A 26583-nucleotide genomic window follows, 5' to 3' on the forward strand; every position below is an offset into this window, starting at 1 on the left:
CCACCCAGGCGCCCCAAGGAAGAATTATTTTTAAAAAGTTGCTTAAGGGGTGCCTGGCTGGCTCAGTCAGTAGAGCATGTGACTCTTGATCTTGGGGTTGTGAGTGCGAGCCCCATGTTGGGTATAGAGATTAGTTAAAAAAAATAAAATCTTAAAAAAAAAAAGTTGCTTATGAATCTGAAAGGCTTGACCATAATTTATATAATGCTCCCCTCTTTGGTGGAACTTAGGTTCAGGGTTTTGGTTTTGTTTTGTTTTTTAAAGATTTTTTTTATTTTAAGTAATCTTTACACCCAACGTGGGGCTTGAACTCACAACCCTGAGATCGAGAGTTGCACACTCTCCTGACTGAGCCAACCAGGTGCCCCCAGGGGTTTTTTTGTTGTTTGTTTTGTGAATGATAAGACAGTGAATCAGTTTTTTTCTGTCTAAATTATTTCTTTGGGAAGTGGACCAAAGATTCCATTCCCTATTTAATTTTTTCCTATTAAAAATTTTTTTTGTTTGTTTTTTTAAAGATTTTATTCAGGGGCGCCTGGGTGGCTCAGTTGGTTAAGCGGCTGCCTTCAGCTCAGGTCATGATCCTGGAGTCCCAGGATTGAGTCCCGCATCGGGCTCCCTGCTCGGCAGGGAGTCTGCTTCTCCCTCTGACCCTCCCCCCTCTCATGCTCTCTATCTCTCATTCTCTCTCTCTCAAGTAAATAAATAAAATCTTTAAAAAAAAAAAAAGATTTTATTCATTTATTAGAGAGAGCATGGGAGAGCACAAGCAGGGGTAGGGGCAGGCAGAGGGAGAGGGAAAAGCAGGCTCCCCGCTGAGCAGGGAGCCCCATGCGATGCAAGGACCCTGGGATCATGACCTGAGCTGAAGACAGACATTCAACCAACTGAGCCACCCAGGCGCCCCTATTGTATTTCATTTTTATGACTTTTTTTTAACAAACTAACACAGGCTTCTTCTGAGTCTAAGGTTAACCTAGAAAGTTTTCCCTGTCTAGAGTTGAAATGACCCAGGTGGGGAGTGAGGATGTGAGTGGGTTCATGTTTAGGGGGGCTCCTGGATGTCTCTGGAAGGGGGGTGAAGCAGGGCAAGGGGTGCTGGAGGCTGGGAGAGACCCTTCTGTAGGCTGCTGTGGCAGGTGGTGTGAAATCTCACCGGCCTGCTATCCGGAGGGACCTCTGGGACCCTAGAGGGAGGTGTGCATTTCAGAGTTATTTCTCCTGCAGAATTGCTAGATCTGATGAATAACTGGATTGGGGCCATGGTGAGGGGAAGGAGCAATGAGGATTTGTGGTCTGAGTAAATGAGTGTTGGGGGACTGCACCCCCTAACTGGGGAGTACAGAGGAGGAGCTCTTGGGGGGGGGTCACTGTGGTCTAGAACATCAAGTGAGGTCCTAGGGGACATCCAGGAGGAGGCAGCAGCTGGAAGGGTGGGTCTGGCGGCCAGGGATGGGATCAGGACTGGAGTGAGCAATGGGGGCCCAACTTCTCCATCTTTCTCTGTCACTTGGATCTTTTACAAGGGGAATGCATTAGTGTCTTTAAAACAGCAGAGACGTGGCAGCATATAAGCAACAGGTCAAGGTGCAGGAGTGGGTTAGATTGTGGGGGGCGCACAGTGTAGATCAGGACTCCCCAGGTACTGACCACAGAAGGGGGACATCCCTCCTGCCCCTCGCCCCTCCCCTCCCCCTCCCCGCATTAGAGGCGGGTCAGAGACTTGGTGCTTCTCTGTCTTCTCTCCTGTCTGTCATTCAGGGGGTCTGTCGAGAATTCTGATGGGTTTTAGCCTGGCCACCTGTGCAGGGTTTTGCTGGACTGGGACTAACCATGTGCTGCCCGCTCCGGAGAACCAGCGCTGAAATTGTCAGGAATTTCACAAGCCAGATGTTAAACATGGCCTTGAGTTAAAAAACTAGATCGTATTGGGGCGCCTGGGTGGCTCAGTCGTTAAGCGTCTGCCTTCGGCTCAGGTCATGGTCCCAGGGTCCTGGGATCGAGTCCCGCATCGGGCTCCCTGCTCCATGGGAAGCCTGCTTCTCCCTCTCCCACTCCCCCTGCTTGTGTTTCCTCTCTCGCTGTGTCTCTCTCTGTCAAATAAATAAATAAAATCTTTAAAAAAAAAAAAAAAACTAGATCGTATCAACTTGCAATTTAATAAATTCTATTAAAAACATAGGTAATAAATACTCAAGACTCATGACTTCTAGTCGTACTTACAGTAGTATTTACACCACCAATTTACTACTGGTAAAATAGTGCTGTTTTACCAGTAGTCAGATTTTATAGTATCTGCGTTTTTGAGGTTATTGCTCTATGATGGAAACACTATATAATCTCTTTCCAACTCCGTGTTCAGTGTGACACCACACTGGTAGCTTGAAATTGACCACGGTGGGACAATTTATGGAAATGGGCAAACGCTACAAATCAGGGTTATTATTTTTCTCCTGGAGAGCTAATTGGTAAGCGTTTACCAGCAGCCCACCGGCTGGGACACGGGGCCACCAGGGTGGGCAGGGGTGGAGGAGGCAGAGAGGAGTCCTGTCACAGGGGCACGGGGGGCCTTGAGAGGAGGGTGGGCAGCCGAGCCAGGGGGCGGGGGGACCCTCGAGGCCCGAAGGAGCCCAATGCAATGCAGTAAGGAGGCCACGGGGACCTCCACGGGCAGTGTCCACAGTGGGAAGGGGTCAGAGGGACTGGGAAGCAGAGTCTCGTTGCTGGTGGAAGAAGCCGCTTCCTTCTAGACACGGCTGGATGGAAAAATACCCAGGGCCAGAAGAGCAAAGGACCAAGTAATGTCTAAATACAGTCCCACTTGTGTTTGTTTTTTTTTTTAAGTGCGCAGTTTGTGTATGCAATGTCCACGCACCAGATAAAGTCTGGGGAAACATACTTCAAGATATTAACTGTAATTGTGTTTGTAGGGCGGAGCTATAGGTGCTTTCATTAAAAAAAAAATCAGTAAGTCTGCTTTCTGATTTTTCTGCAGTGGACATGGATGATCTGTGTAGTCTAAACATTTAAATAGAAGGAGAAGAGCTAGTTGGCTGGGAAGGACAGTGGGTGGCCGCAGGAGGGGTGTCAATGGGGGAAGCTGTTATTTTGAGGGCTGGGGGGTATTTGTGGCACGCATGGAGAGCCAGAGGGGGGACAGGCAAGAGATAGTGGGGAGGCGGGTCCCTGGGGAGACCAAAGGGGGATAGAGGTTTGCTTCTAAAAGGAGAAGAACTTAGCTTTCCTGTAGAAACACAGGGCAAACAGTGGGCTCAGGGAGGTACAAAGGTTGGGTGGGGCAGACGAGGTGAACCAGAAGCTGCCTGGAGTGAGCCTCTGTCCTAGATGGAAGGAATGGGACTGATTCTCTGCCGCTCGGGGATGGGAAAAATCCATACACCAGCGCAGAGTCGTGGCGGCCCCTCCTTCTGGGAGCGGGACCAGCTCTGAGCAGGCAGCTTGCATTGAGGGCCTGCCAGCCTGGGTGCTAGAGTGGAAACAGGGCCCTCCTGAGCGTCTGTTCAAGTAAGGGGGGGCACGCGTACACAGTGACATACGAGATAAATCTCTGGAAGGATGATGGAGGGAGTGGAGGCCGATGTAGGTGGACTGGTTTTTAAAAGAAGCAATCAGGGAAGGCTTCTCTGAGGAGGTGAGGAGTGAGCTGTGTGATTGTCAGGGCAGAGGTTCTAGAAGGCACTCGCACCCGCATTCACAGGGAGCCTTCTCTCCCCAGCCCCAGGCCCCCATGGATCTAGGTTCCTCCCCATCAGGGAGGTGGCCCTCTGAGTTGTTATCTGCACCCCACTCCCTTGCCGGGCCCCTGTTTGGCCGTGCCTGTGGTTCTCAGTGTCTGACCCTGGGTGCTCGGAGAACAGGGTCCCTGGCAGCTGAGATTCGGCCTGTCTCCACTTCCCCGGGCAGGGTGGGACCCAAGCCCCTGCAGGAGGAGGAGGGGCGGGTGTGTTTTCCCCCGCACCCCCCGCCGTGCCCCCCCCGCACCCCCCCCACAGGCCACCAGCTGCCGCCACCCCGCACCAGGCCCCTCGGCCTTATTCTTCAAAGTCCTGCTTTGAACTTGAAACCCGCAGTAAATTCCCTCGTGCCTGGAGTCTGGGGAAAGGACCAAGCGCCAAGAGAGGGTTAAGTTTCTTGCTGCCCTTTGCTTTCTTAGGGGCTCCCTGGACCAGGCTGCTCCATGCCAGGGGCAGGGGCGACGAGGGGGCGCCCAGGCCCTGCCCTCAGGGAGCTTCGGGGCCCCGGGGGTGTGACGGGGGAGCCGGCCAGGTCTGGTGGCTCTGAGAGAACAGGTGGGATGGGAGACCATCAGGTCCCAGCTGTTCCTGCCTCAGCCCTTTGTCATCCTTCGGAGAAACAGGCCCGGATAGGGGAAGGGGCTTGGCCAGGCCTGGCCCCAGTTACTAATGGCTCCCTGGAGGGAACGGGGCTCTGTCCCGCTTTTCCTTGCCTTCCCGAGCCCAGGCCTCCAGAGGCTTCCCAGCACGAGTCGGGCATTTGACGAGGGTCTGCCCCCATGAGGCTGGGGCAGCTGAGGGCGCCGAAGAGGAAAAATGAAGCGAAACCCCCCAAGCGCGGTCGCCGCGGGCTTGCGACCTGGATTTGAGCAGCTGTTGGAACAACTGGTCTCTGGGCCTGTGACCTTGGGAGGGGCGGGGCAGAAAGATTACCTGAGGTCTGCCTGGCCCGGGACAGCTGGGGAGGGGGACAGCTGGGCGGGCAGCTTCTCGCCGAGAATAGCCACGCTGGGTCCCCCCTCGACCTGGGACCCTCTTCTGGGCTCCAAGCAGAGACCAAGTAGACACAGGTGCTTACCTGCACCACAGCTGCCCAGGTCAGTTCGTGGACATCACGGAGCCCCGGGGCACAAAGTGTTCTAGAAACGGAAATGGGAAGGGCACGTGCCACGCACGCGAGCGTGGGAGTGCCTACAAGGGGGAGGGCTCTGAGCCAGACCAGGTGGGCCTGACACCTGCCTGGGCACCTTTGGACAAGAGTCATGACCCCTGCTTCCTAATCTGCACAATAAGATAACGTTGAGGGCGCCTGGGTGGCTCAGTCGTTAAGCGTCTGCCTTCGGCTCAGGTCATGATCCCAGGGTCCTGGGATCGAGTCCCACATCGGGCTCCCTGCTCCTTGGGAGCCTGCTTCTCCCTCTGCCTCTCTCTCTCTCTCTGTCTCTCATGAATAAATAAATAAAATCTTTAAAAAAAAAAAATAACGTAGAGGACGTGTCCAGTCCGTCGAGGGCTGGGGCGCTGGTACTTCATAGATACCATCTGCGGTCTTAATAACCACAGCGTTGGCCCCCTGTTGATGGTCCCCGCGGCTCCTTGGGCAACATTACGAGGAGGGCGCGGGCTGGGCCATCTTCTCATTTGTGGCTTCCTCCACCTAGGACTGCTTTTCAGAGCAGCTTTTCCTAAAAAGGTGCCCGCCTCATCTGCGGGGAATGGACGGGGTTCCCAGATCCCTGCAGAGGCTCCTTATAATACAGGATTGTCCTAGATCAGGACTGAGGGCCCCCAGGAGTTCAGCCTGGGCACAGGGCACCAGCAGGACAAGGTCTGTGAGCTGGCGATTATTTTCCGTGGTTTATGTCACCTGCAGAGGGCTCAGCCACCTGCCTCGCTTTACCCAGGGGTGGAGCCCCTGGCCCGAGGTCATCGGAACCTGCCTGGAAGACTTTCTTCTGCCTCCTAGGACCCTTTGTGTGTTTTTTTCTTTTTTTTTTCTTTTTTTTAATTTTATTTATTTATTTATTTATTCATGAAAGTCAGAGAGAGAGAGAGGCAGAGGCAGAGGGAGAGAAGCAGGCTCCCTGCCTAGCAGGGAGCCCGATGCGGGACTCGATCCCAGGACCCTGGGATCATGACCCGAGCCGAAGGCAGATGCTTAACCATCTGAGCCACCCAGGCGCCCCTTTTCTTTGTTTTAAATTGTTGAGTCTTTGTATAAATCATTCTCATCGAAATAACACCAGGCAGGGCTCACTGTGCACTTGTATGGGCCAGGCACTGAGAACAGCCCAGAACTAGGGTGCAGGTGAGGAGGAGCCCCAGGTAGGGCTAGAAGCTGCTGGCCTCTGGGACTCCGGGGCCTGCTTCCTCAGCCAGCATGGCCTCTGCCTGGTGGGATCTCGGGGGTGGCAGAGCACCTCGGGGGCCCTCCCCACCAGGGGTCTTCTCTAGATGGGACATGGAAGGGGGGACATCCCTACATAGGATGGAGTGAAAGATGAGATTGCTCCCTACTTGTAAGGAACTGCAGGGTTTGGCCAGATTCTGGAAAACGGGTCCATTCAAGGAAGCCCAAGGGATTGGGGGTGATTATAGTTTGAGGCTTCGCATGGCAGGTGCTCAGTGCCCGTTGTTTGGTTTGACTTTGTGCCCTACACCAAGAGCCGGAGGCTGTGGCCGGTGGGCTCTGCTGCCTCTTGCCTGGGAGCCTAGGTGAAGCACCTGATCTCTCCAAGCCTGTTTCTTCCTCTCGCAATCAGACATAACAAAATTATTTCACAGGATTAACCGGGAGGGTTGGATGAGCTCCTGCAGTAGGTCTGCCTCTCAGCGCAGAGCATCAGTGAACGGCCGTGATCACTGTGGTTGTCAGTCAAGTTCAGCAGCGAAGCCTTTGGATCTCCCAGCTCACAGCTGAGAGATCCCCTAGGTCAGGACCCCCATCCTGGCGGCCAAGGCCCTGGGTGCCACGTGCTTGCCCGTTACCACTGCCAGGGTCCCAGGGTCCCGGAGAGAGAACCCCTGTGCTTGGTCTCGTATGTCTGGCTTGTCCTTGGAGTTGTGTGGCTTCCCCAGCCCCCAGAGGGTCTGGCTTCCAGTGTTGACACACCATTCTGCCAGGCTGAGAGGAGGATGCTGGTGGGAGCCACTGCCCCACGGCCCCGCGAGGGACTAGAAACCGCAGCTCTGTTGGGGGTGTGGCAGTATCTGCTGGCCTCCCGTCCCCCATCTCTGTTTCATCCATGCTTCAGCCTCTGGAGTCAAGAAGGATGGGGCCTTCTCTGATGCTGCATCTGGCGGGAAGTGGGGGTGGGGCAGCCTGCAGACCTCCCGGTGCGAATGGGCGGGCTTCCTGAGCCCCATTGCGCAGGAGGCCCCCCTGAGAGGCCCAAGAGCCAGATAACGCACAAAGTACAAAGCACGAGCCAGCGTTCAAGCCCTGCTTTGTCTTTTATGAGTGACCTTGAGCTAGTGGCTTCTCTTCCCTCCCACTTCCTCCTCTGTAGCCCGTCAGAGCCCAGGCCCGGGAGGCAGGCCCCTTCCCTGGGTTTGAGTCCCGATTCTGCTCTGTGGCCTTGAGCAAGGCTGTTACCTCTCGGAGCCTCAGGGTCATGCTTCCTCTAATGAGGGGCTGGGCCAGCGCACCCCTCGGCCCAGAGAGCCTGGAGTCCAGCCCCGGGAATGTCGGCAGAGACGGGCTTGCCTCCCACTCACCTCTGCCCCCCGCTTTTCCTGCTCTTTGCAGCTGCAGCTCAGGGAGAGAAGACTCTGGAGTGGAGCAAGATGGTTTTCTGGCCCCTTCCTTGGCCCGAGGTGTCTGTGGTTGTCACCAGCTGTCCAGGAACAGTCTGAGAGCCTTTTGTAGGGCCCCGAGCTGACTGGGGCAGAGGGGTGGGGGAGACGCAGAGACCACTCATAAGATCTAAGGCCCACCTGGGGTCGTGGCTGGTGTCAGGTTAACAGCCAGGGGCTGGGGCCCACCGGGATAGGGAGGTGGCAGCTTGGAACCCTCGAGAAGGGGTTCGTTCACGGCCCTCGATCTTGAGTGACCCTGAGCAGTGAAAGGTGTTGTTCCCGAGGAGGCATTTTGCTGAGCTTTTGAATCCTTGGAACCTGCCGGGAGGGGCTGGGAGATAGGGAGAGACCTTGGGTCGCCCAAGGCCCCACGGCCAGCCACGCCTGCCTCAGTTTCCCCTCCCGTGAGCCAGCGCAGACACCTCCCTGTGCCCGCTCAGGCCCTGACCGCTTGCTCTCTCCCCCCACCACCCCGACAGGCTCCCCGCTGCACAAGCAGGCCTCCGGCCCGGTTACCGCCGCCGCCGCCGCCCCCGCCCCCGCCGAGAAGCCGGGCCCCAAGGCGGCCGAGGTGGGCGATGACTTCCTGGGGGACTTCGCGGTGGGCGAGCGGGTGTGGGTGAACGGCGTGAAGCCCGGCGTGGTGCAGTACCTGGGCGAGACGCAGTTCGCGCCGGGCCAGTGGGCCGGCGTGGTGCTGGACGAGCCGGTGGGCAAGAACGACGGCGCGGTGGGCGGCGTGCGCTATTTCGAGTGCCCGGCCCTGCAGGGCATCTTCACGCGGCCCTCCAAGCTCACCCGGCAGCCCACGGCCGAGGGCTCGGGCAGCGACGCGCACTCGGTGGAGTCGCTCACCGCCCAGAACCTGTCGCTGCACTCGGGCACGGCCACGCCACCGCTCAGCAGCCGGGTCATCCCGCTGCGGGAGAGCGTCCTCAACAGCTCGGTCAAGACCGGGAACGAATCCGGCTCCAACCTCTCGGACAGCGGTTCCGTGAAGCGTGGTGACAAGGACCTGCGCCTGGGAGACCGCGTGCTGGTGAGTTCCTTACCCCCACCGCCGCCCCGCCTTCCCTGCAGGCTGGACCCCGGGGGTGGGCGTGGGGGCGGGATGGGGACTTGGGGGGCTCGGGCGGGGTCCAGGCTGGGGCTCTCAGGCCTCATCAGAACCACAGAGTGACCGGGGACGCAAGTAAAGTGAGCTCTGGAGACTGTTGCTGTGTGATCCTGGGCAAGTGTCTTAACCTCTCTGGGCCTCAGTCTTCCCATTGATAAAATGGGTTGGAATGCGAGAATACGTGTATGTTAGCTCTTGCTGATATCCTCCAATGATCCAGCCCACCAGCGTGGATGCGCCCTGTACTGGAAAAGGCTGAGGACGGGAGCACTCGAGATCCTTGGCCCCGTCACACCTAATCTGCTGTGACACAGGGATCGCTATTGCTGTGGGGGAGTGAATTGGGTCACTGAAGCCAGGGGGACCTCCAGCTGAGTCTTCCTGCCAGGGACCCCTCTTCTCTGGTGGTCCCTGGCGTTGGGGCCAGGTTGCAAGGGGGCAGTGGCCCCCAAATCCTTCTGAGTCTGGATCCATCCTTCCCAAGTCTGGACGAGGCAGTTCTTCCCTGTCACCTGCTGTGGCCATGCCTGGTCTGGGGGTGGCAAGGTGATGATCGGATGGGGTCTTGTCCTGCTATGCCAAGCCCAGAGCTGGGGTGGCCCTCCCAGACCCACAGTGTTGGTTTCTCAGAGTCCATAGTCTCTCATGGTTCATCACTCCCTCCAATTCCCCCCCCCTTCATTTTTCCCTTCCTTCTCCTAGTGTCCTCCATGCTATTCCTTATGTTCCACAAATAAGTGAAACCATATGATAATTGACTTTCTCTGCTTCACTTATTTCACTTAGCATAATCTCCTCCAGTCCCATCCAGAAGCAGGGTTTTAGAGGGGAGGGGGGATTGGTTAGCCCGGTGATGGGTATTAAGGAGGGCACGTACTGCATGGAGCACTGGGTGTTATACGAAAACAATGGATCATGGATCACCACGTCAAAAACCAATGATGTATTGTATGGTGACTAACATAACATAATAAAATTAAAAAAAAAAAACCCACAGTGTTGGGAAGGAGAGAATAACACATGGGACAGTCCCAGAAGGGAGTCTGGTGGGCTTGGGTGTGAGGAGCCACTGTGAGGTAGTCAGCTGGGGGGAGAGGTCCCTATGTTTGTCAGAGAATCTTCCTGGGGGACAGTGGCGACCACATGTTGGGAGCCCCAAGGCTGAGTCGGGAAGGGCCCATTGTGGGGACCGCAGGAGGGTATCGCTGCCTGGGATTCTCCCTCCCTACCCCGAGGACCTCACTTAAGGCCAAGGTTCCCCCTGGAGGCTCCTGGGAAGAGCATTTGGGCTGGGGCAGGGGGATGAGAGGAAATGTTTACGGTCATTGCCTTGTTGGATCCTCAAGCCCACACTGTGATATAATTTTATCCCCACTTTGTGGATGGAGACACTGAGGCTCAGAAAAGTTTAAGAACTTGCGTAGTAACTTGCCAAGATGCAAACCAGCCCCCGAAGCCTGCCTTCCTGAGTCTCTCTACCCTGGTGATCTGTCTGGGGTCTACCCTCCCACCCCCCGCCCCAGGGCCAGCTTGCCGGCCTGCTTCCCTGTGGACCGAATCACCCGCTGCGGTGATCTGGTGGTGGGCGTGGCCAGACCTGGTCCCCCTCCTCTAGTGGCTTATAGTCTATCAGGGGATAGAGACTGTGATGCATGTGATTGCAGACATCCGTGTTTCCTTGTGAATCTGGATAAGTGCCATGAAGAAACACAGTGCTCTGAGAGCCCATCACAGAGGCTTGACCTGGTGGTAGGCATTTCCAAGGCCCGGTGTTAGGACTGAGATGCAGGGAATGAACTAGAGAAATAGAAGAGTAGCGGGGCTGAGCCAGGAGCAAGGGAGCTGGGGCAGGAAAGTGCCCATGAGGCTGGCGTGCACTGACCCTGCATGTCTGGGGCCGGGGTGGAGGGGGTTTGCTCTGTTTGCAGAGGGAGCCATGGAAGGCTCTATGCAGCAGCATGAGCAGATCCATGCTTTAAGCTCATCTTGCTTGCTGTTTTGTGGGGACAGGATGGGAGGGGGCAGTAGTGGAGCAGGGGAGTGTCCGGGGCCTGCTGTGGGACAGGGGAGGCTGGACTCTCAGGGTCTGGTTAGTGTCACGTGAGTGCCCTGGGTGTGGTCTGCGACCTCTTTGGGGGAGGAAGTGGAGGCTGGGGGGGTGCGGTTTGGCCAGCTCTGGTTGGTCCCCAGGCTGGTGGAGCAGGGAGGTTGAACCCCAGTTTGATCCTGTCTGGAACTCTCCCCTTGCACCTGCTCCCCCTTCAGGGGTGGGAACTGGACGTGCAGGGCAGGGGGCATACAAGCCCGCACGACGTGGGCATTGCTCTAGAAGGGTCTGCCAGGCCCTAGCCCATCAGCAGGGCTGGTAGCAGCCAGAGTGGACAGGCCCTGTTGAGGTCCCGCTGCTTTCTTGGGGGTGTCGCTCACCCCGGGCACTGTACCCAGCACTTTCTATACCTAGTCCTTTTGGGTCCTGCCTGCTGCCTTAGAAGGTGGGAATTATCCTCCCATTTTACAGATGAGAAAACTGAGCTCAGCCCTGGATCACACAGCCTGCCCAGGGTCACGCAGCCGGGAGGCGATAGACCATTCATTCCTCTATTTATACTCATCAACTGTGGCTGCCCTAGAAGCAGGATATGCTTGGATTCTGGGTGGGGGAGAAGAACTTGAACATGGGGTTTGTTTCTGCCGGGTGGATGGAACCCCACCCACCCACCCCTATCTCACCCTAGTCTGCAGCTTCTCTAGGGTTAGTCCTGTAGCCCGGTCCGCTGCTCACTGCCAGGATCCAGCTGGCCTGACCGACCCCCCAACTTGCTGCTTCCCTGCGTGCCCGCTGTAGACACCTGCCACATCACCTTCCTGTCCCTACCCCGCCCTTTAAAAAAGTATAGGCTGGATGTGGGTGACTATAGAGGCCGGAACTTGTTTGAGGACAGGGACTCTAGGAAAAACAATACCCCCCAAAAATATTGCTTTGCACAGTTTCTAAATCCTGTGATCCTGTACATGCATAATCAGGGCCCTTCCCAGGGGACTTGGAAACGGCTGGTGTAGAAGCTCTTAGCTTCACCAACTACAACACCTGCTTCTGAACGGGGTCAAAGGCATGAGCAGTGTTTATGTTCACTAAGTTGTGCTGTTCTTCAAAGATACCTATGGATCCTGGTTTCACTGGGGCCTCAATGCTACCTCCTGAGGTCCATGCACTAGTTAAGACCTCCTTGGTCTCCCTGCACTCCCCACCCAGGTCCCAGCACCCCCAGAGGCTCCCATCTCACCTGGGATAAAACCCACCTGCCTTCCCATGGCCCCCGGGCCCTTGTGACCCACCTGCCCACCATCAGATGACCCGGCTTGTCTTCCCTCCATCCTGGCCGGGCCCGGCTGCACCAGCCCACTCTCCTTTCCTCCAGTGTCCCAAGCCGGTTCCTGCGCCGGGGACACTGTCCCCCAGGGCTTCCCACAGCTCGCTGTCCCACTTCCACTAGGCTCTGCGTCATGGGCGCTCAGAGATAGAGGCCTCTGATGTCACTCTGCCTAGCCCCTGCCAACCACCTGGATTAAGAGCATTTATTCCCTTCCTCCCCCACTGCCTGTTTCCTGCCACAGCCAGGAGCCCCACACAGCTGTGCCCCCAGTGCCTACTGGAGCCAGGAAGGTGCTGGAACGTACCTGCTGCATGAATGACTCAGGGCCCCGTGGGTGGTCCCGAGCCAGAGGGGCACCACGGGCACCATGTTGGGGTTCCACAGGCTGGTTGAGCCCCAGCTTCCCCTCACTGGTTGCTGTTGAGCTCTGCAGAGGACCCCCGAGGGCCGCCCACCTCTGTCCCCTCCACTCCGCAAGAGCGACCCATCTCCCCAGCCAGCCTTTTTCCTGCCGGCACACCCCATCCCTGCTTCTGCACACTCCCGCAGGTGCCGCTCCCATGAGCCCCTCGCTGTACCATCAGCAGCCCTGCAAGGGGGGCCAGCTTGCCCCCCGCATCCTGACGGCAGAGCTGAACAGCTCTGGGGCGTTGTCCTCTCACCCTGATCGGCTGCAGAGGCGAGCATTTTAAGTGAGTCACCAGTTTGACTTCCTCATAGGAAAGTCCCCGAGAAACAGATGAACTCAGTCTGCCCCCCGCCATTGCTCCATGAGACCCCGGACCTTAGCTGGTGCTTGGCCCAGGCCGGCAGGGACTCTGGGCCCTGAAAACCCACAGGTGGTGGAAAAGAGGAGGCCTGGGAGTCCTCCCTCGGGAGGCTGGGACTCAGTGCACGGTGGGGGTGGATGCGAGGGAGGAGTTCTCTTAGCGAGCATCAGGAGCTCTCCTGCGGTAGGTGAGTGGATAAATAAACTGCTCCATCCAGACAAGGAAATGTTCTTCGAGGCCATCAAGATAGGAACTAATAGGGGACGCGTGGGTGGCTCAGTCGGTGAAGCGTCTGCCTTTGGCTCAGGTCATGATCCCAGGGTCCAGGGATTGAGCCCCATCTCGGGCTCCCTGCTCAGCGGGGCACCTGCTTCTGTCTCTCTGCCCCTGCTTGTTCTCTCTCTCAAATGAATAAAATCTTCCAAAAAAAAGGAGCTATCAAGCCATGAAAAGACATGTGGGGACCTTAAATGCAGATTGCTCGGGGACAGAAGCCCCTCTGAAAAGGTTCCATACGGTGCTTTGATTCCAACTATTGACATTCTAGAAAAGCCAAACTTCGGGGACAGTAAAAAGATTAGCGGTTGCTATGGGCTGGGGGAAGGACAGGATGAACAGGTGCAGCCCAGAGGAGTTTTAGGGCACTGAAACTACTCTGTATGATCCTATATTGGTGGATACTTGTCATTATACATTTGTCAAAACCCCCAGAACGTCTACCACCACAAGTCAACCCTGATGTCAACTGTGGACTTCAGTTCCTAATCACGTGTCAATACCAGTTCCTCACTGTAACAAATGTACCACGCTAACGCAGGGGGTTAATAAGCGGGGACGGCGGAGGGGAAGGAGGCGCGTGGATATTATGGGAACGCTCTGTATTTTCTGGTCACATTTTCTATAAACCTAAAATCGTCCCCCAAAATCCATTAATTTTCTAGTAAATTGAATACTAAATAAAGTAAGAAAAGATTAAAATATAAGAAATAAAAGAGAAGAGGCAGATCCTTAGTCTGGAGGGGTGGGGCCTGCCATACCCAGGTGGAGTCCTGGTGAGTGATCACTGCAGCATCTCAGGCGCTGCAGGGGGACGAGGGTCCCAAGATTGTGCTGACCTGGCTGGAGGGTCAGCACCACACCCATCCCTTCTGGAAGCCTTTCCACTGTTTCTTGCCTTGCTCCCACCTCTGAGCGAATACCCGCCTGGCTCCGTTGTGCTATAGGAGGGAGGGATGAGGGAAGGATTGGGGCCCAGAGGCCGCTGCGGACCGAGGGTGAAGCAGAGCTCCCTGGGCCCGCCAGGAGATGGAAGTGCACTTCTAGCCACAGATCCCCCACCTGGGGGTAGTGGGGATCTGGGACAGTGGGGCCTGGTCGTTGTGCCCAGCCAGGATTGAAGAAGCAGGAGAGGGAAGCCCATCGGGCACCAGCACTCACAGACCACTCTGAACCTCTGTCTCTTCATCTGGGAGTGGGGTAACGCTGCCCCCCCACCCCGCCTACAGAGTTGGGAGGTTTAGGATTCATGTCTTCAATATGCCCAGCACACAGTCCGTGTGGGAGTGGAGGGAGTTTTGATTGGCGAGCCGGTCCACGGGAGGCCTACAGAGGGGTGTCAGAGGAGGTAGCTTTGAGGTTCAGACAAAAGCTGTAGATCAACATGCACGTTTGCTTGTGCGTTTTCCTGAACCTGCCCTAGAACGGCAGGGAAGGGTTTTTTTTTTTTTAAGCCTCAAGGACAAAGAGAACAAGAGAGGGGACAGCAACAATGACACCAGAGACCCAGGGTGGCCGAGTCCATGGTCAGCAGTCAGAAGAGCAGAGAAGCAATCGATGTCTCCCTCAGAAAGCCAAGGCTCAGGAGTCGGCCGCATGGTGGCCTCTGGAAATGGGGCTGATGTCGGGGCCAGAAACAGGAGAATTGGCTGAAAACTCTTCCGACGCCCCATCCCTGCTTCACTCTGCCTGGTGACCGTCCCTCCCTCAGACGGACACTTCATCTCCTGAGCGGGTCGGGCAGAGTTTTGGGATGGGGGGGGGTCCCAGGCAGGTTGGATTTAAAAAGGAGGATTCAGTGAACATTTGGATCCTGAAGGCTGAGCCCCTTTCCCAGCTGGCTGCTTCTAGAACTCTGGTCACTGAGCCCATGCCCTCCTCGGCGAACACAAGAAGCTTTGCTGGGGACAGTGGCCGGTCCTCTGGGAAATTAGAGAAGGTCACACAGGCATTAAGTCTGAACAGAACACCACTGAATATAAGACAGTGCACAAAAAAGCTCTGGGAAATGAAAAAAATCTGATTATACATATAAGAAACCACACAGAAGTCTTAGAAGATGAATTTAAGGAAATTGCCCAGAAAGTAGAACCAAAAGACAGATGGAAACAGGAGAGAAAATAAGACTCAGAGGACCTGTCCAGTGGATCCAACTTCCAAATGCAGCAGTTCTAGAAAGAGAAAACAGGAAAAGGAGGATGGAAGTCAAGTAGGGAATGTGGGGAAATTCCCCAGGATGGACAAGGGTTTCTTGGTTGAAAGGGTCCATGGGAGTGCGGGAAGGGGGTTGGGAAGAGGCTCCCACCAACGCACCTCACTGTGTATCTGCACAACCCTGGGCCAGAGAGCGAGTCCTCCAGGTTTCTGGAGCGGGCAGATGGGCTCACCTGCAGGATCGGGACTCAGATGGGCTTGAAACGTCTCATCAACAGCCCTGGAAGACGGACACCTTCGAAATCCTGAAGGAAGGGACCCGGCCAAACTCACTCAAGAGTGAGGGATGCAAGTGTTCACACAATGACTTGTACAGGGATGTTATTCACACTGACCAAAAAAGTGGAAACCTCCCAAATGTCCGAGAGTGGATGAACCGGCAAACAAAATGTGATGTAATCCATACGCTGGAATTTTATTTAGCCATAAAAAGGAATGATGCTGATAAATGATACTGCTACTGATAAGCATGGGGAACCTGGCAAACGCTATGCCAATGAAAGAAGACTAGACACAAAGGGTCACATACTGGTGATTCCATTGATAGGAAATGCCCAGAATAAGGCAGTCCATGGAGACAGAAAGTACATGAGTGGTTGCCAGGAGCTGGGGGTGGGGGCCTGCTCCTGGGCATGGGGTTTCCTTTTGGGGGTGATGAAAATGTTCTGGAATCAGATAGCAGTGATGGTTGCAAACTAAAAGCCACTGAATTGTACGCTTTATACTGGTTAAAATGGTGAATTTGATGTAACCTGAATTTTTACCTTGATTAAGCCAAAGGGAGGCTAGAGTAAAAAATAGTGTCCCAAATTGCAAAGGTTTGAAGAGTTTATTTCCTCATGCACCTTTTCTTTAAAAGCCCTGGGGGGATGTGTTTGACCAAAAATAAGGAAGTAAACCAAGAAAAATGGAAGACCTAGGATCTAGGAAATGGGGTCCAGCCCAGGAGAGGCGAAGGGACTCCTCAGGGCGATGGTGCAGGAAGAGGCGAGGCTGGTGGCCCCATGGTAGGTCACGTGGCTGCAGGAGGGTCTTCTTCAGAAAGAACTTGATGGAATTCCCCAGGCCTTTCCCAAATGAGAAAGTTTGGGGTGGAATTAGGGGTTTTTTTTAGATTTTATTTATTTATTTATTTGACAGAGAGAGACACAGCGAGAGAGGGAACACAAGCAGGGAGAGTGGGAGAGGGAGAAGCAGGCTTCGCACGGAGCAGGGAGCCCGATGCGGGGCTCGATCCCAGACCCTGGGATCAGGACCTGAGCCGAAGGCAGGCGCCCAATGACTGAGCCACCCAGGCGCCCCTGGGGTGGAATGAGTGTTAAGTCTGTAAAGGCTAGGCAAACAAATGATCATAAAAGACAATTATCTGGAGGGAAAAATTTGTGCCGGCAAGGAAAAAGCACCTGCAGCCTCCCATACTCATCCATGAGCAGCGTTTACTTAGTCTCTGGAACGGTAAACCTGGAATCCGATCAAAATCGAGACCTCGCTGCTTGGAAAGGGGGTAGAGTCAGGACGTGTGAGCGCAGATGCATATGAGGCAGTGATGAAGGGGAGCTGACGTCTCCCCTTCCTGGATGGGAAGTTGAGGGGGGTAACCCAAAATTGAGAAATCAAGAAATAACACTGTAAGTGTGTCATTTAGAAATCGGGAGGTACCAAAAAATTCAGCCTAGAGAGTTGAAATGTTTGCTTCTGGAGTGAGGTAGAGAAACTTCTAGGGCTTTTTCTCTTTTTATTTTTAGAAGATTTTTTAATTTATTTTTGCGAGAGAGAGAGCACACAAGCCTGGGGGAGGAACAGGGAGAAGCAGACTCTCCACTGAGCAGGGACCCTGACATAGGGCTGGATCCCAGGACTCCGGGATCATGACCTGGGCCAAAGGCAGATGCTTAACCAACTGAGCCACCCAGGCACCCCTCAAATCAGCCTTCCTGACCATCCTTAAATGTACCATTCAATAGTGTTAAGTGCATTCACATTGCTGTGCACCCGATCTACAGGTCGTCTTCGTCTTGCAAAACCGAAACTCGATTCCCATTAAACAGTTCCCCATTTCCCCCTCCCCCAGCCCCTGGTGACCACCATTTAACCATTTTTAAGGATGATGTTTATTGACACTCTAGTATGTGGCAGGCACTGCACCTAAGTATTTAATCCTCGGGGGGGGGGAAGATAAAACAAATGCTTTTTTTTTTTAAAGATTTTATTTATTTATTTGAGAGAGAGAGAGAGCATGGTGGGGGGGAGGGTCAGAGGGAGAAGCAGACTTCCCGCCGAGCAGGGAGCTCGATGCGGGAGTCGATCCCGGGACTCCAGGATCATGACCCGAGCTGAAGGCGGTCGCTCAACCAACTGAGCCACCCAGGTGCCCAAAACAAATGCTTTTTATAGATGAAGACGCTGAAGCTCCAAGAGGTCAGGTAACTTGCCCAAGCTCGCACAGCTTGTATGTGGCAGAGTTTCCATGCAGGTCTGTCTGTCTCCAAAGCTCTTGCATGGGACAGCCCCGGGAAGCCCTGGTGTTACCTGTATCCCTCCCCACTGCCCTTGGGCCTCTCTCCTCCTCACCCCCACCTTCCCTGTCCCCTGCACACTGGAAGCGAGAGATGGGATGAGCCTGGGCACCTGGGCCGTCTCTGCCTGGGCCCACTGCATCCTCCGGACCTGAGTCTGTCTGTGTGCCAACAGGTTGGCGGGACGAAGACTGGCGTGGTGCGGTACGTGGGGGAGACAGACTTTGCCAAGGGCGAGTGGTGCGGCGTGGAGCTGGACGAGCCCCTTGGGAAGAATGATGGGGCGGTGGCGGGCACCAGGTATGGTGGACTTCCCCCGGGGCGCCTGGGAGGGAGCTTCTCTTCACCTGGGATGGGTGTGGAGGCTGAGGCTGGGGCATCTGAGGAAGCCCGTGTTGAGGCTCTGGGTAGCTGAGCCAGGCACCACGGTAGAGGTGCTGTCACCTTCCTTCTGTCTGAGGAATAGCATGCCCATTTTACAGACGAGAGAACAGAGGCCAGAGAGGTCATTGCTCAAGGTCAGGCAGAGTCACGGGCAAGTGCTAGGAGAGTCGTTGGTTCTGTGTTCCCTCTTGCATGCCACATGAGGCTATGTGGGGTGGGAGCTGTGGAAACGAGAGGGAGTGGTACCGGCCTCCCGGGAGACCCCCAGGTGACACAGGAAATAATCCAACACTGTCCAGTGCCCTACAGCCCCGGATAGGGTCACAGCTGGGCTCCAGGTCTCACGCCCTCTCTGATGAGAGGGAACTGGCTGCTGGGAAGGCTGGGTTGGGAGGGTGGCAGGCTGGGGCCGGGGGTGTGAGGTTCTGGGTGAGCAGCGTCTGCCAGGGTCGTGGGGCCCCACTGCCCACGCTGGCTGTCCCTAGGCTGGGCTGTGACGGATCTGGAAAGGACTGGTGACTGTGGTTCAGGCCAAGCCATCAGGGGAGGAGCCATACTTCACCCAGCTCTTGCAGGAAAGTAGGCTTTTTGCTTCTGCAGCAGGCTTGAGGAAGGTCTGCTACGCAGGGGGGACGGTCCTGGCAAAGAGCTGCCTGCAGGAGGAGGCGGGATGGGGAGGCACTTTCAAGGCAAGGCAAGAACTGGACAGAACCAGCTCCCCGGTCCCGTGTGGAATCTGTGTCCCGAGAGGTTTTGAGAGAAGATAGTCCCGAGTTCCTGTGGCAACACTGTGCCTTCCTGTTCGCAAGATGGGTGTTTCTCTCAACTCACTCTTGCCTTCAGAATTTGGGGGCAGGTGGGGCAGCAGCCCCCACCTCCAAGGTGTCTCCTTCAGGCTTTGGTTGCTCCATGCTGGGAGCTCCATGGGCAGGGCTCAGTGGGGTTCCTTGGGTCTGGGGTGGCCCAGGGGCAGTCGTGAGAGTGGAGGCTACAGATAGGGCTGGGGGGGTGCTCTCAATGGTGTGTGGGAGCCAAGCCCAGAAGACTGGGGAGTCCAGTCCTGGCATTGCCATTTAGCCTCCTGTGTGACCTCAGGCAAGTTCCTTAACCTCTCTGAGCCTAAATCTCATCTGTGAAACATGGATAAGAGTAGAGTGGCTGGGAGATAGAAATGAGCACTCACATAAAGGGACCGGTGCAGAGTGGGTACTGGGTAATTGTTATAACTCCTGGCTCCTCCTAAATATGCCCAATGGCTATTTATGGCTGCAGAGAATCTCGGGCCCTATTCCCCTCTGTTCTCTTTCTGGGAGTCCCATCTATTGGTCGTGGGGTGAGGTTGTTGGGACCCCAAGGACAAGCCTCTCTGCTGGGGGAGGCTAGGGGAGGCTAGAGGCGGCTCTGGGCCATGGGGCCATGACGGCAGTGTGGGTCTCTCCTGCCTCCCCCAGGTACTTCCAGTGCCCACCCAAGTTTGGTCTCTTCGCGCCCATCCACAAGGTAATCCGCATCGGCTTCCCGTCCACCAGCCCGGCCAAGGCCAAGAAGACCAAGCGCATGGCCATGGGTGTCTCGGCACTGACCCACAGCCCCAGCAGTTCCTCTATCAGCTCCGTCAGCTCTGTGGCCTCCTCCGTGGGGGGCCGGCCCAGCCGCAGCGGACTGGTGAGGGTGGAGCCGGGGAGGGGTACCCTGGTGTGTGGGTGTAGGGGGGGTAGGGACAGAAGGATCCAGGTGTCCCAGTCTCCCCTGACTTGCTCTGGTTCCAGGTCTCTCTCCATGGGTTTTTGAACACAGGTGAAAGCTTAGGGACCCCTAGCTGGCTCAGTCAGTGGAGTATGCGACTCTCGATCTCAGGGTCATGAGTTCAATCCCCACATTGGGCATAGAGTTTACTTAAAAAAGAAAAAAAAAAAAAGATGAGAAAGTTGGTATCTTTTAATAGGAAAGATTGATCCATTTACATTTATTGTTATTTTTATGTCACTGATTTGTCAGTAGCCTAACCCTAACCCCTTTCCTGGGAGTTAAGGCGGGTCATACAGATATAGGACAGGTATTATGGGTGGGGGCAGGTGCAGGGCAGGGGGTTCAAGGTTGCCAGAGGCACCCTGGGTGAGGGGAGAAGGCAAGGCTGCCCTGCTGGGCACAGGGCCTTCTGTGCAAGCTGAGGCTAGGTTGAGAGTCTAGAATGTGTGCAGAGAAAGCAGCCCAGGTGAGGGAGTCCACATGAGGCAGAGCCCAGGTGCTGTGACTGTCGGGGGCCATGACTCCCCCGAGAACTGGGAGTTCCATGGATCTCGAACATCCCCCTACGTAGAGCCTCTAGGGCGCTGGCCGGGAGGAGCAGGGCCCTGGGAGGCGAGGCGCTCGAGCTGCTGTCCGGATGGTGCTCCAGATCCCTGAGTCCTGCCCGCACCCGCGCCTTCCTGCAGCTCACGGAGACCTCCTCGCGCTATGCCCGCAAGATTTCGGGCACGACTGCCCTGCAAGAGGCGTTAAAGGAAAAGCAGCAACACATCGAGCAGCTGCTGGCTGAGCGGGACCTGGAGCGGGCCGAGGTGGCCAAGGCCACGAGCCACATCTGCGAAGTGGAGAAGGCAATCGCCCTGCTTAAGGCGCAGCACGAGCAGGTGGCGGGGCCGGCGGGGCCGGCGGGTGGGGGGTGCCCAGAGGGTCCGCCTTGTGGGCCACCTTCATGCCGAGAATCCCGACCTCCCCCCTCAGCCCTCCCCCTGGCGGATCCGGAGCCTGGCCATCTCGTGCTTTCTCCTACTTAACTAGAGTGGGAGCATTTTCTAGGTCATGGAAAATTCTTCCCTGTTTCCGAGGCTGTGTGGCCATCTACCACGAGCTGTGTCTTTGCCAACGTGGCCGGTCCCCTGTGGTGGCTCAAGTTATTTCCAATTACTCACATTGTCTAAATATACTCATGTACACGTTTTTTGGTCTACACCCGTCCACGTTTCAGATCGTGCTTTCAAGTAGATCCGTGGGTTGGGTTTCGGGGCAGGGCGCCCTCGCCCGTCGACTTGGGTCTGCTGCAATCACTTGCCTTCTCTTCCCTGCTGGAGATGTTTGTCTCCTACGTGACAGATCCTTCCTGGGTCCCCATCCCCACCGGGAGCCTGGCTCAGCCCGCCGTCAAGTGCTGGGATGATTAAGGCCAGGCTCCCGTGTGTGCTGGGACAGAGGCCTTCCCAAGACAGCAGGTCTTAGGTTCTTAGGGGTCGAGGGACGTGGCAGGCACTGGGGTGCTGGGGACTGGGGACAGGTGGACCTGGGGTTCCCACTGGGTGAGGCTGGCCTCTGCCGTTCCTGGCGCTCGGCCGTGCCCTCCTCCCTCACAGCGAGGCCCACGGTCTGTGCCCCACCGGTGGGGGTGGCCCGAGTGGCAGGCCCGGCTCCTCGCGCCCCCACGCCTCTCTCGCAGCCCTCCCCCGCCTGGACCCCGGCCCGGGAGGAGGCTGACGCTGCGCTGGCCCTTGCTCGGGGCCCAGTATGTTACAGAAGCTGAGGAGAAGCTGCAGCGGGCCCGGCTGCTGGTGGAGAGCGTGCGGAAGGAGAAGGTAGACCTGTCCAACCAGCTGGAGGAGGAGAGGAGGTATGGGCCACCACCCCTGCCCTGGGCCTGGGGGACATCTGAGCTCTGTGGGCCTGCCCCTCATCTGCAAAGTGGGGTGATGATCCCCATCTCCGCAGGCTTGATGCGTCACACATCCATCCACCGTTCTCCTTCCTGAATGGTGGTGGCAGGGTGGGCTCGCTGCACCTGCCCTCCCGGCCCGTGCAGCGCATCCTGAGGGGAACACGCAGGGTGGGGACCCCCCTCATGCCGGCTGCATCCACAGAGCTCCCAGCTTGGCTGGGTCAGGACCCCGAGGCTCCGAGAAGCAGCTTCAAAGGGCCCCTCAAAACACCTTGCTTCTAGGAGTCAGCCCCAGGCTGAGGACTTGCCTGCGTAGTCTCTCTCAATCTTACCATGAGCCCGGGAGGCGGCTATTGCCCCCCCATGTCACAGATGAAGAAACTGAGGCTCAGAGCGGGCGGGGATTTGCCTGAGGCCACCAGGCTGTTGGTGATGACACTGGTTCTTTCTGTCCTGCCACAGCGGCCAGTGGGGACTGTGGTTCCCTCTGTGTGGGGCCTCTGGCCTGACTTGGTCCTGGGGTCACCTAGCGGGACAAGCCGACAGGGGACAGGGCTTCTCTTGCCCCAGGGCCTCTCCCTGTCCCCTGGCTGACACCCAGATTTCTGGGGCTCCCTCCCCTCCGCCATGCCTCAGGCAGCCCCCCATCCTCAGCCCCCACTTGGGGGCTGTTTCGGGGCTTTCAGCTGAGGCCTGTGAAGCACAGGCTGTTGTTACCGTCTGACTTGAGGAGAAAGGGCTTATTTATATCTGCCTGAGACAGTTTTCGGGGCCCACACATCTGGTTCCCATGGTGACAAACAAAAAACTTGAACATGTCCTGGGGGTTGTGTTCATGAAGGGCCTGGGTGCGGGCCCCTGGGCTTGCTGGGTGGCCTTGGGCAGGTCTCTTGCCCTTCCCGGGGCCCCGTCTCCCCATCTGCAGGCCGGGAGCTGTCAGGAGGCCCCGGGAAGGGCAGCTCCGTGAGCGGTTATGTGCCCGCACCTCCCCTTGGTCTTGGCACGTGGGTGGGTGACTGTGTCTCCGCGAGAGTGGCTCCTGACGCCTGCAGCAGGGCAGTGGGGACACTCATCGGGGAGCAGCCCCAGGACTCTGGCGCCCCGATTTTGCGGGGAGGGGACGAGAGTGAGGTCAGCAGGGGAAGAAGCCCACGCTCCCTCCCTCCCTGCGGGCTGTTCATGCAGAAGCAGGACAGCCCCTCCTGCCACCCCATCCCACAGCCACCCTAGGGAGGAAGGATGTTGCCTGACACGCCTCCGTTTTAGAGAAGCCGGTGGTCTCAGAGTAGAGCACGGGGCCGGCAGTTGGGAGGGCTAGAGGTTTCCAGGAGGCTCTGCCCCATCAGCCAGGACTCTGGGACGGTTGGTGCCTTCTGCGTGGTCTGAGCACGGGGTGAGGCCCACGGCTCTGAGCCCAGCCGGCTCAGCCCCCTCTCCCCCTGCAGGAAGGTGGAGGACTTGCAGTTCCGAGTGGAGGAGGAGTCCATCACCAAGGGAGACCTGGAGGTAATGGTCGGAGGACCGCCCCGCCCCCCCGCTTCTCCCCTGGCCCCTATCCCCGCGCCCAGCCCTTGCAGGGCACATGGTCCTGAGGACCAGGCAGCAGCTCTGGCCTCCCTGGGAGGGGGCTGGGGACATTTCAAGGGAGAAATCCAGAAGGGGCCTCTGGGAGAATGGGGAGGGGCAGGTCATGAGAGACTCAGAGGGTGTCAAAGGGGGGGGGGAATGGCTCAGCTCCAAGAGCCCCAGAGGGGCCATGCTTCCTTTTGTTTGGCAGCCAGGTGGGGTGGACCAAGGGTAGCCATAGGACATAGTGGCTGGACTCCCCTATCCCTTCTTTGTTGGACAATAGCACTGAAGGTGTCCCTTGGGTCCTTCACTTGTCTTGGATTCCAGGTGACATTTTGGCTGGAAGTAGCTTGCTATTGAGTCTCAGAGCTTGTAGGTGGCAAAACAGCCTCAGTCAAAGGGACTCACCCAATCACGGAGCGAGGCAGCAGCCCCTGGGACCAGGACCCAGGACTCCTGGCTCCTGAGCTCAGCCCATGAGGAGGACCACTTAGGGCGCCTCCTGAGTTACAGCACCTGGACAGGTGGTCTGGGCAAAGGTGAACCTTTCACTCTCCGCTCCACCCCACTGTCTCTGAGCTGAGGGACAGGGGGTGCTCCCATCAGTTAGTGAAGGCCCCCAGCCACCCCCAGCCTTCCTCACCATATCATGCAGAGACCTCAGGGCTCACGAGGCCACCGTTGGGTGGGCAGGAATGCTTCGCTGCTGTGGTCCTCCTAGCTCCCTGGGAGGTGACAAGGGATGAGGACTCCTGGAGCTATCAGATGGGGCAGGGGACAGTGAGTTCAGTCCTCCACATGCTGGCCTGGGCCTAATTGGCCCTGGGCAGTCCCTTCCCTCCCCAGGCCTCACTTTGCTCATCTGCAAAATCAGGAGGTTGAACTAGGTCGGTGATTCTTAGACTTAAGAATTCATCACCTAGAGGGTGTGTTCAGACACAGTGCTGGGCCCAGCCTCAGAGTGGCTGTTCGGTAGGTCAGGGTGGGACCTGAGAATTTGCATTTCTAGAAGGTTCCCAGGTGGATGCCCGTCTAGGGACGATACTTTGGGGATCATTGCACTAGATCTTTTTTTTTTTAAGATTTTATTTTTAAGGAATCCCTACACCCAACATGGAGCTCAAACTCACAAACCCGAGATCAAGAGTCTCATGCTCCACTGACTGAGCAAGACAGGCGCCCCTGCACTAGATCATTTCTGAGCTCAAATTGGATATTATGGTTTCTGATTTTGTGAAGGAGCTGCCTTAAGAGCCCATGTCTTCGTTGCCCAGCAAAAGTGTGCCTGGGGTTGTCCTGTCCCTGGATGACCCCGGCTAGGGGAGGGACGTGTGCCATCTGGGAGATTTTTTCACCTGAGCTTTAAGGATGGATGTCGGGGTACAACCCCAGTGTAGGAGCCCCAGCCCAGCATTATTAGGATGTTCTCTTGTACGCTTCCCTCTTAGCCAAGGGGACAGGTCATGTGGTTGTCTGCGGCTGGCTTTCCTGCTGGGTGGCTGCCCTCTTGCAGGAGTTGGGGTGGGCTTCTGGAAAAAGCACCTGTGCTTGCAAGGGACAGAGACCCCTCCTGCGCACTTCACTCAACGGGGTTTATTGAAAGTCTATAGGGAACTGTCACCGGGAGTTCAAGGACCCAAGGCAAGAAATAGCCTGAGAATCCACACCCATTCATTCTCTGCTCAGGGGCTTCCCTCTGCTCTTGACTCGTGGTCAGTCTGCACGTCTGTCTGACTCTTTTTCTCTCTCATTGTGTCTCCTGGGCTCTTGGCACATTTGCTCCCTTGTCCTGGCTCCCCAACCACCACTGCCCCCCCACCCCCTCTCCTGGCCCCGCCCACCCACTTCTGGCCCCACCCACTTCTGGCCCCGCCCACCCACTAGCCTCCTGGCCCCGGGGCCCAGGCTCCAGCACCCACCTCCCATCAGCCCAAGCCTCCGTCCTCTGGAGAGAATCTGATTGGTCCCAGGCTAGCCAATGAGCTGGCTGGCTTTGGATCAGGTGTCCATCCCCGCTCCTTCAGCTGGGAGAGGCTGGGAGAGAGCGTGACAGACAGTGACAGTCAGTCAAGGGGCGCTGCGGTCCTCTTGCTGCTGTTTTTCCTGTGACCATATTCATGACGACCTGAACACAGATGGTCCCAGAGTTCCGCTCACACCCACGCGTCTCGAGAGTCAAAAATAAAACCCAGAGCATTCCTGTGAGCTCCTGGTCTCCCACCAGCTGTCACCCCATCTCTCCGCTTGTCCTCCTCCTGGCCTCACTCCCCGGTTCCAGCCTCGTAGCCTCCTTCCTGATCTCTAGACGTCGGCCTGTCTCAGGGCCCCTTGGCCCCTGGATCTACGCTGTTGAGAGCTTCCAGTCTGTGTCATTCCGTGTCCTCTGTGAGCTCAGGATTCCCTCGCCCCCCCCCCCCCCGAGAGCCACACTGGCGCGCCTACTGGACATCTCCCCCAGGGAGAGGGAGTCACGGGGGTCTGTAGCAGTTTCCAGGGGCTACTGTAACAAATCACCACGATTCGGTGGTTTAAAACAATGCAAACTTATTCTCTCGATGTTCTGGAAGCCAGACATCTGAAAGCAAGGGATGGGCATGCGTGCTTCCTTTGGAGGCTTGAGGGAGAACCTGTTCCACGCCTCTCTCCCAGCTCCGGTAAGGCTCCTGGCGACCCTTGGCATCCCTCGGCTTGTAACTAAGTCACTGGCTTTGTCACCACATGGCCTTTGCCTCTGCATGTTCCTGTGTCTCTGACTTGGCCTTCGAATAAGGACACCAGTCATTGGGGTTGGGGTCCACCTTAATCCAGTATGACTTCATCTTAACTAATCGCATGTGCAGAGATTCCTCTTCCAAAACAAAGTCCCATTCGGAGGCTCCAGGTAAAGGTGAGGTTTTGGGGGACACTGTTCAACCCAGTACAGCATCCTAAATGGAACATGTGCAAGACAGATCTCTCTATTTATTTCCTGACCCCCCCATCTCAGCAGTTGGCCCCACAACCCCACAGATGGTTGCTTAGCTGACTTATCTTGAATCTTTCCTTCATCCCTCCCATCAGAAATCCTCCTGACCTTGACCTTGCCTCCAAAATTCTTTTCCTCCCCATAGCCACCTTCCTGGGCCAGACCCCAGCACCTTGCCTCGGACAACTGCGCCGGC

General features: G+C 56.6%; 1 protein-coding gene across 7 annotated transcripts in view; it reads left to right on the top strand.

Moving 5' to 3' along the window:
* Positions 1–26583, top strand: part of CLIP2 (CAP-Gly domain containing linker protein 2) — a 73075-nt gene that overhangs the window by 26309 nt on the left and 20183 nt on the right. For all 7 annotated transcript variants that reach the window (XM_034988677.1, XM_034988682.1, XM_034988676.1 and 4 more), the window contains 6 exons: positions 8033–8592; positions 17996–18120; positions 19656–19869; positions 20640–20837; positions 21705–21808; positions 23299–23359. In XM_034988677.1, the coding sequence (XP_034844568.1) occupies positions 8033–8592; positions 17996–18120; positions 19656–19869; positions 20640–20837; positions 21705–21808; positions 23299–23359 (1262 nt within the window). The remainder of the gene's footprint in view (positions 1–8032; positions 8593–17995; positions 18121–19655; positions 19870–20639; positions 20838–21704; positions 21809–23298; positions 23360–26583) is intronic.

The sequence above is a fragment of the Mirounga leonina genome, unplaced genomic scaffold (assembly GCF_011800145.1).
Source record: "Mirounga leonina isolate KUSES-001 unplaced genomic scaffold, KU_Mleo_1.0 Mir_454, whole genome shotgun sequence".
Lineage (NCBI taxonomy): Eukaryota > Metazoa > Chordata > Mammalia > Carnivora > Phocidae > Mirounga > Mirounga leonina.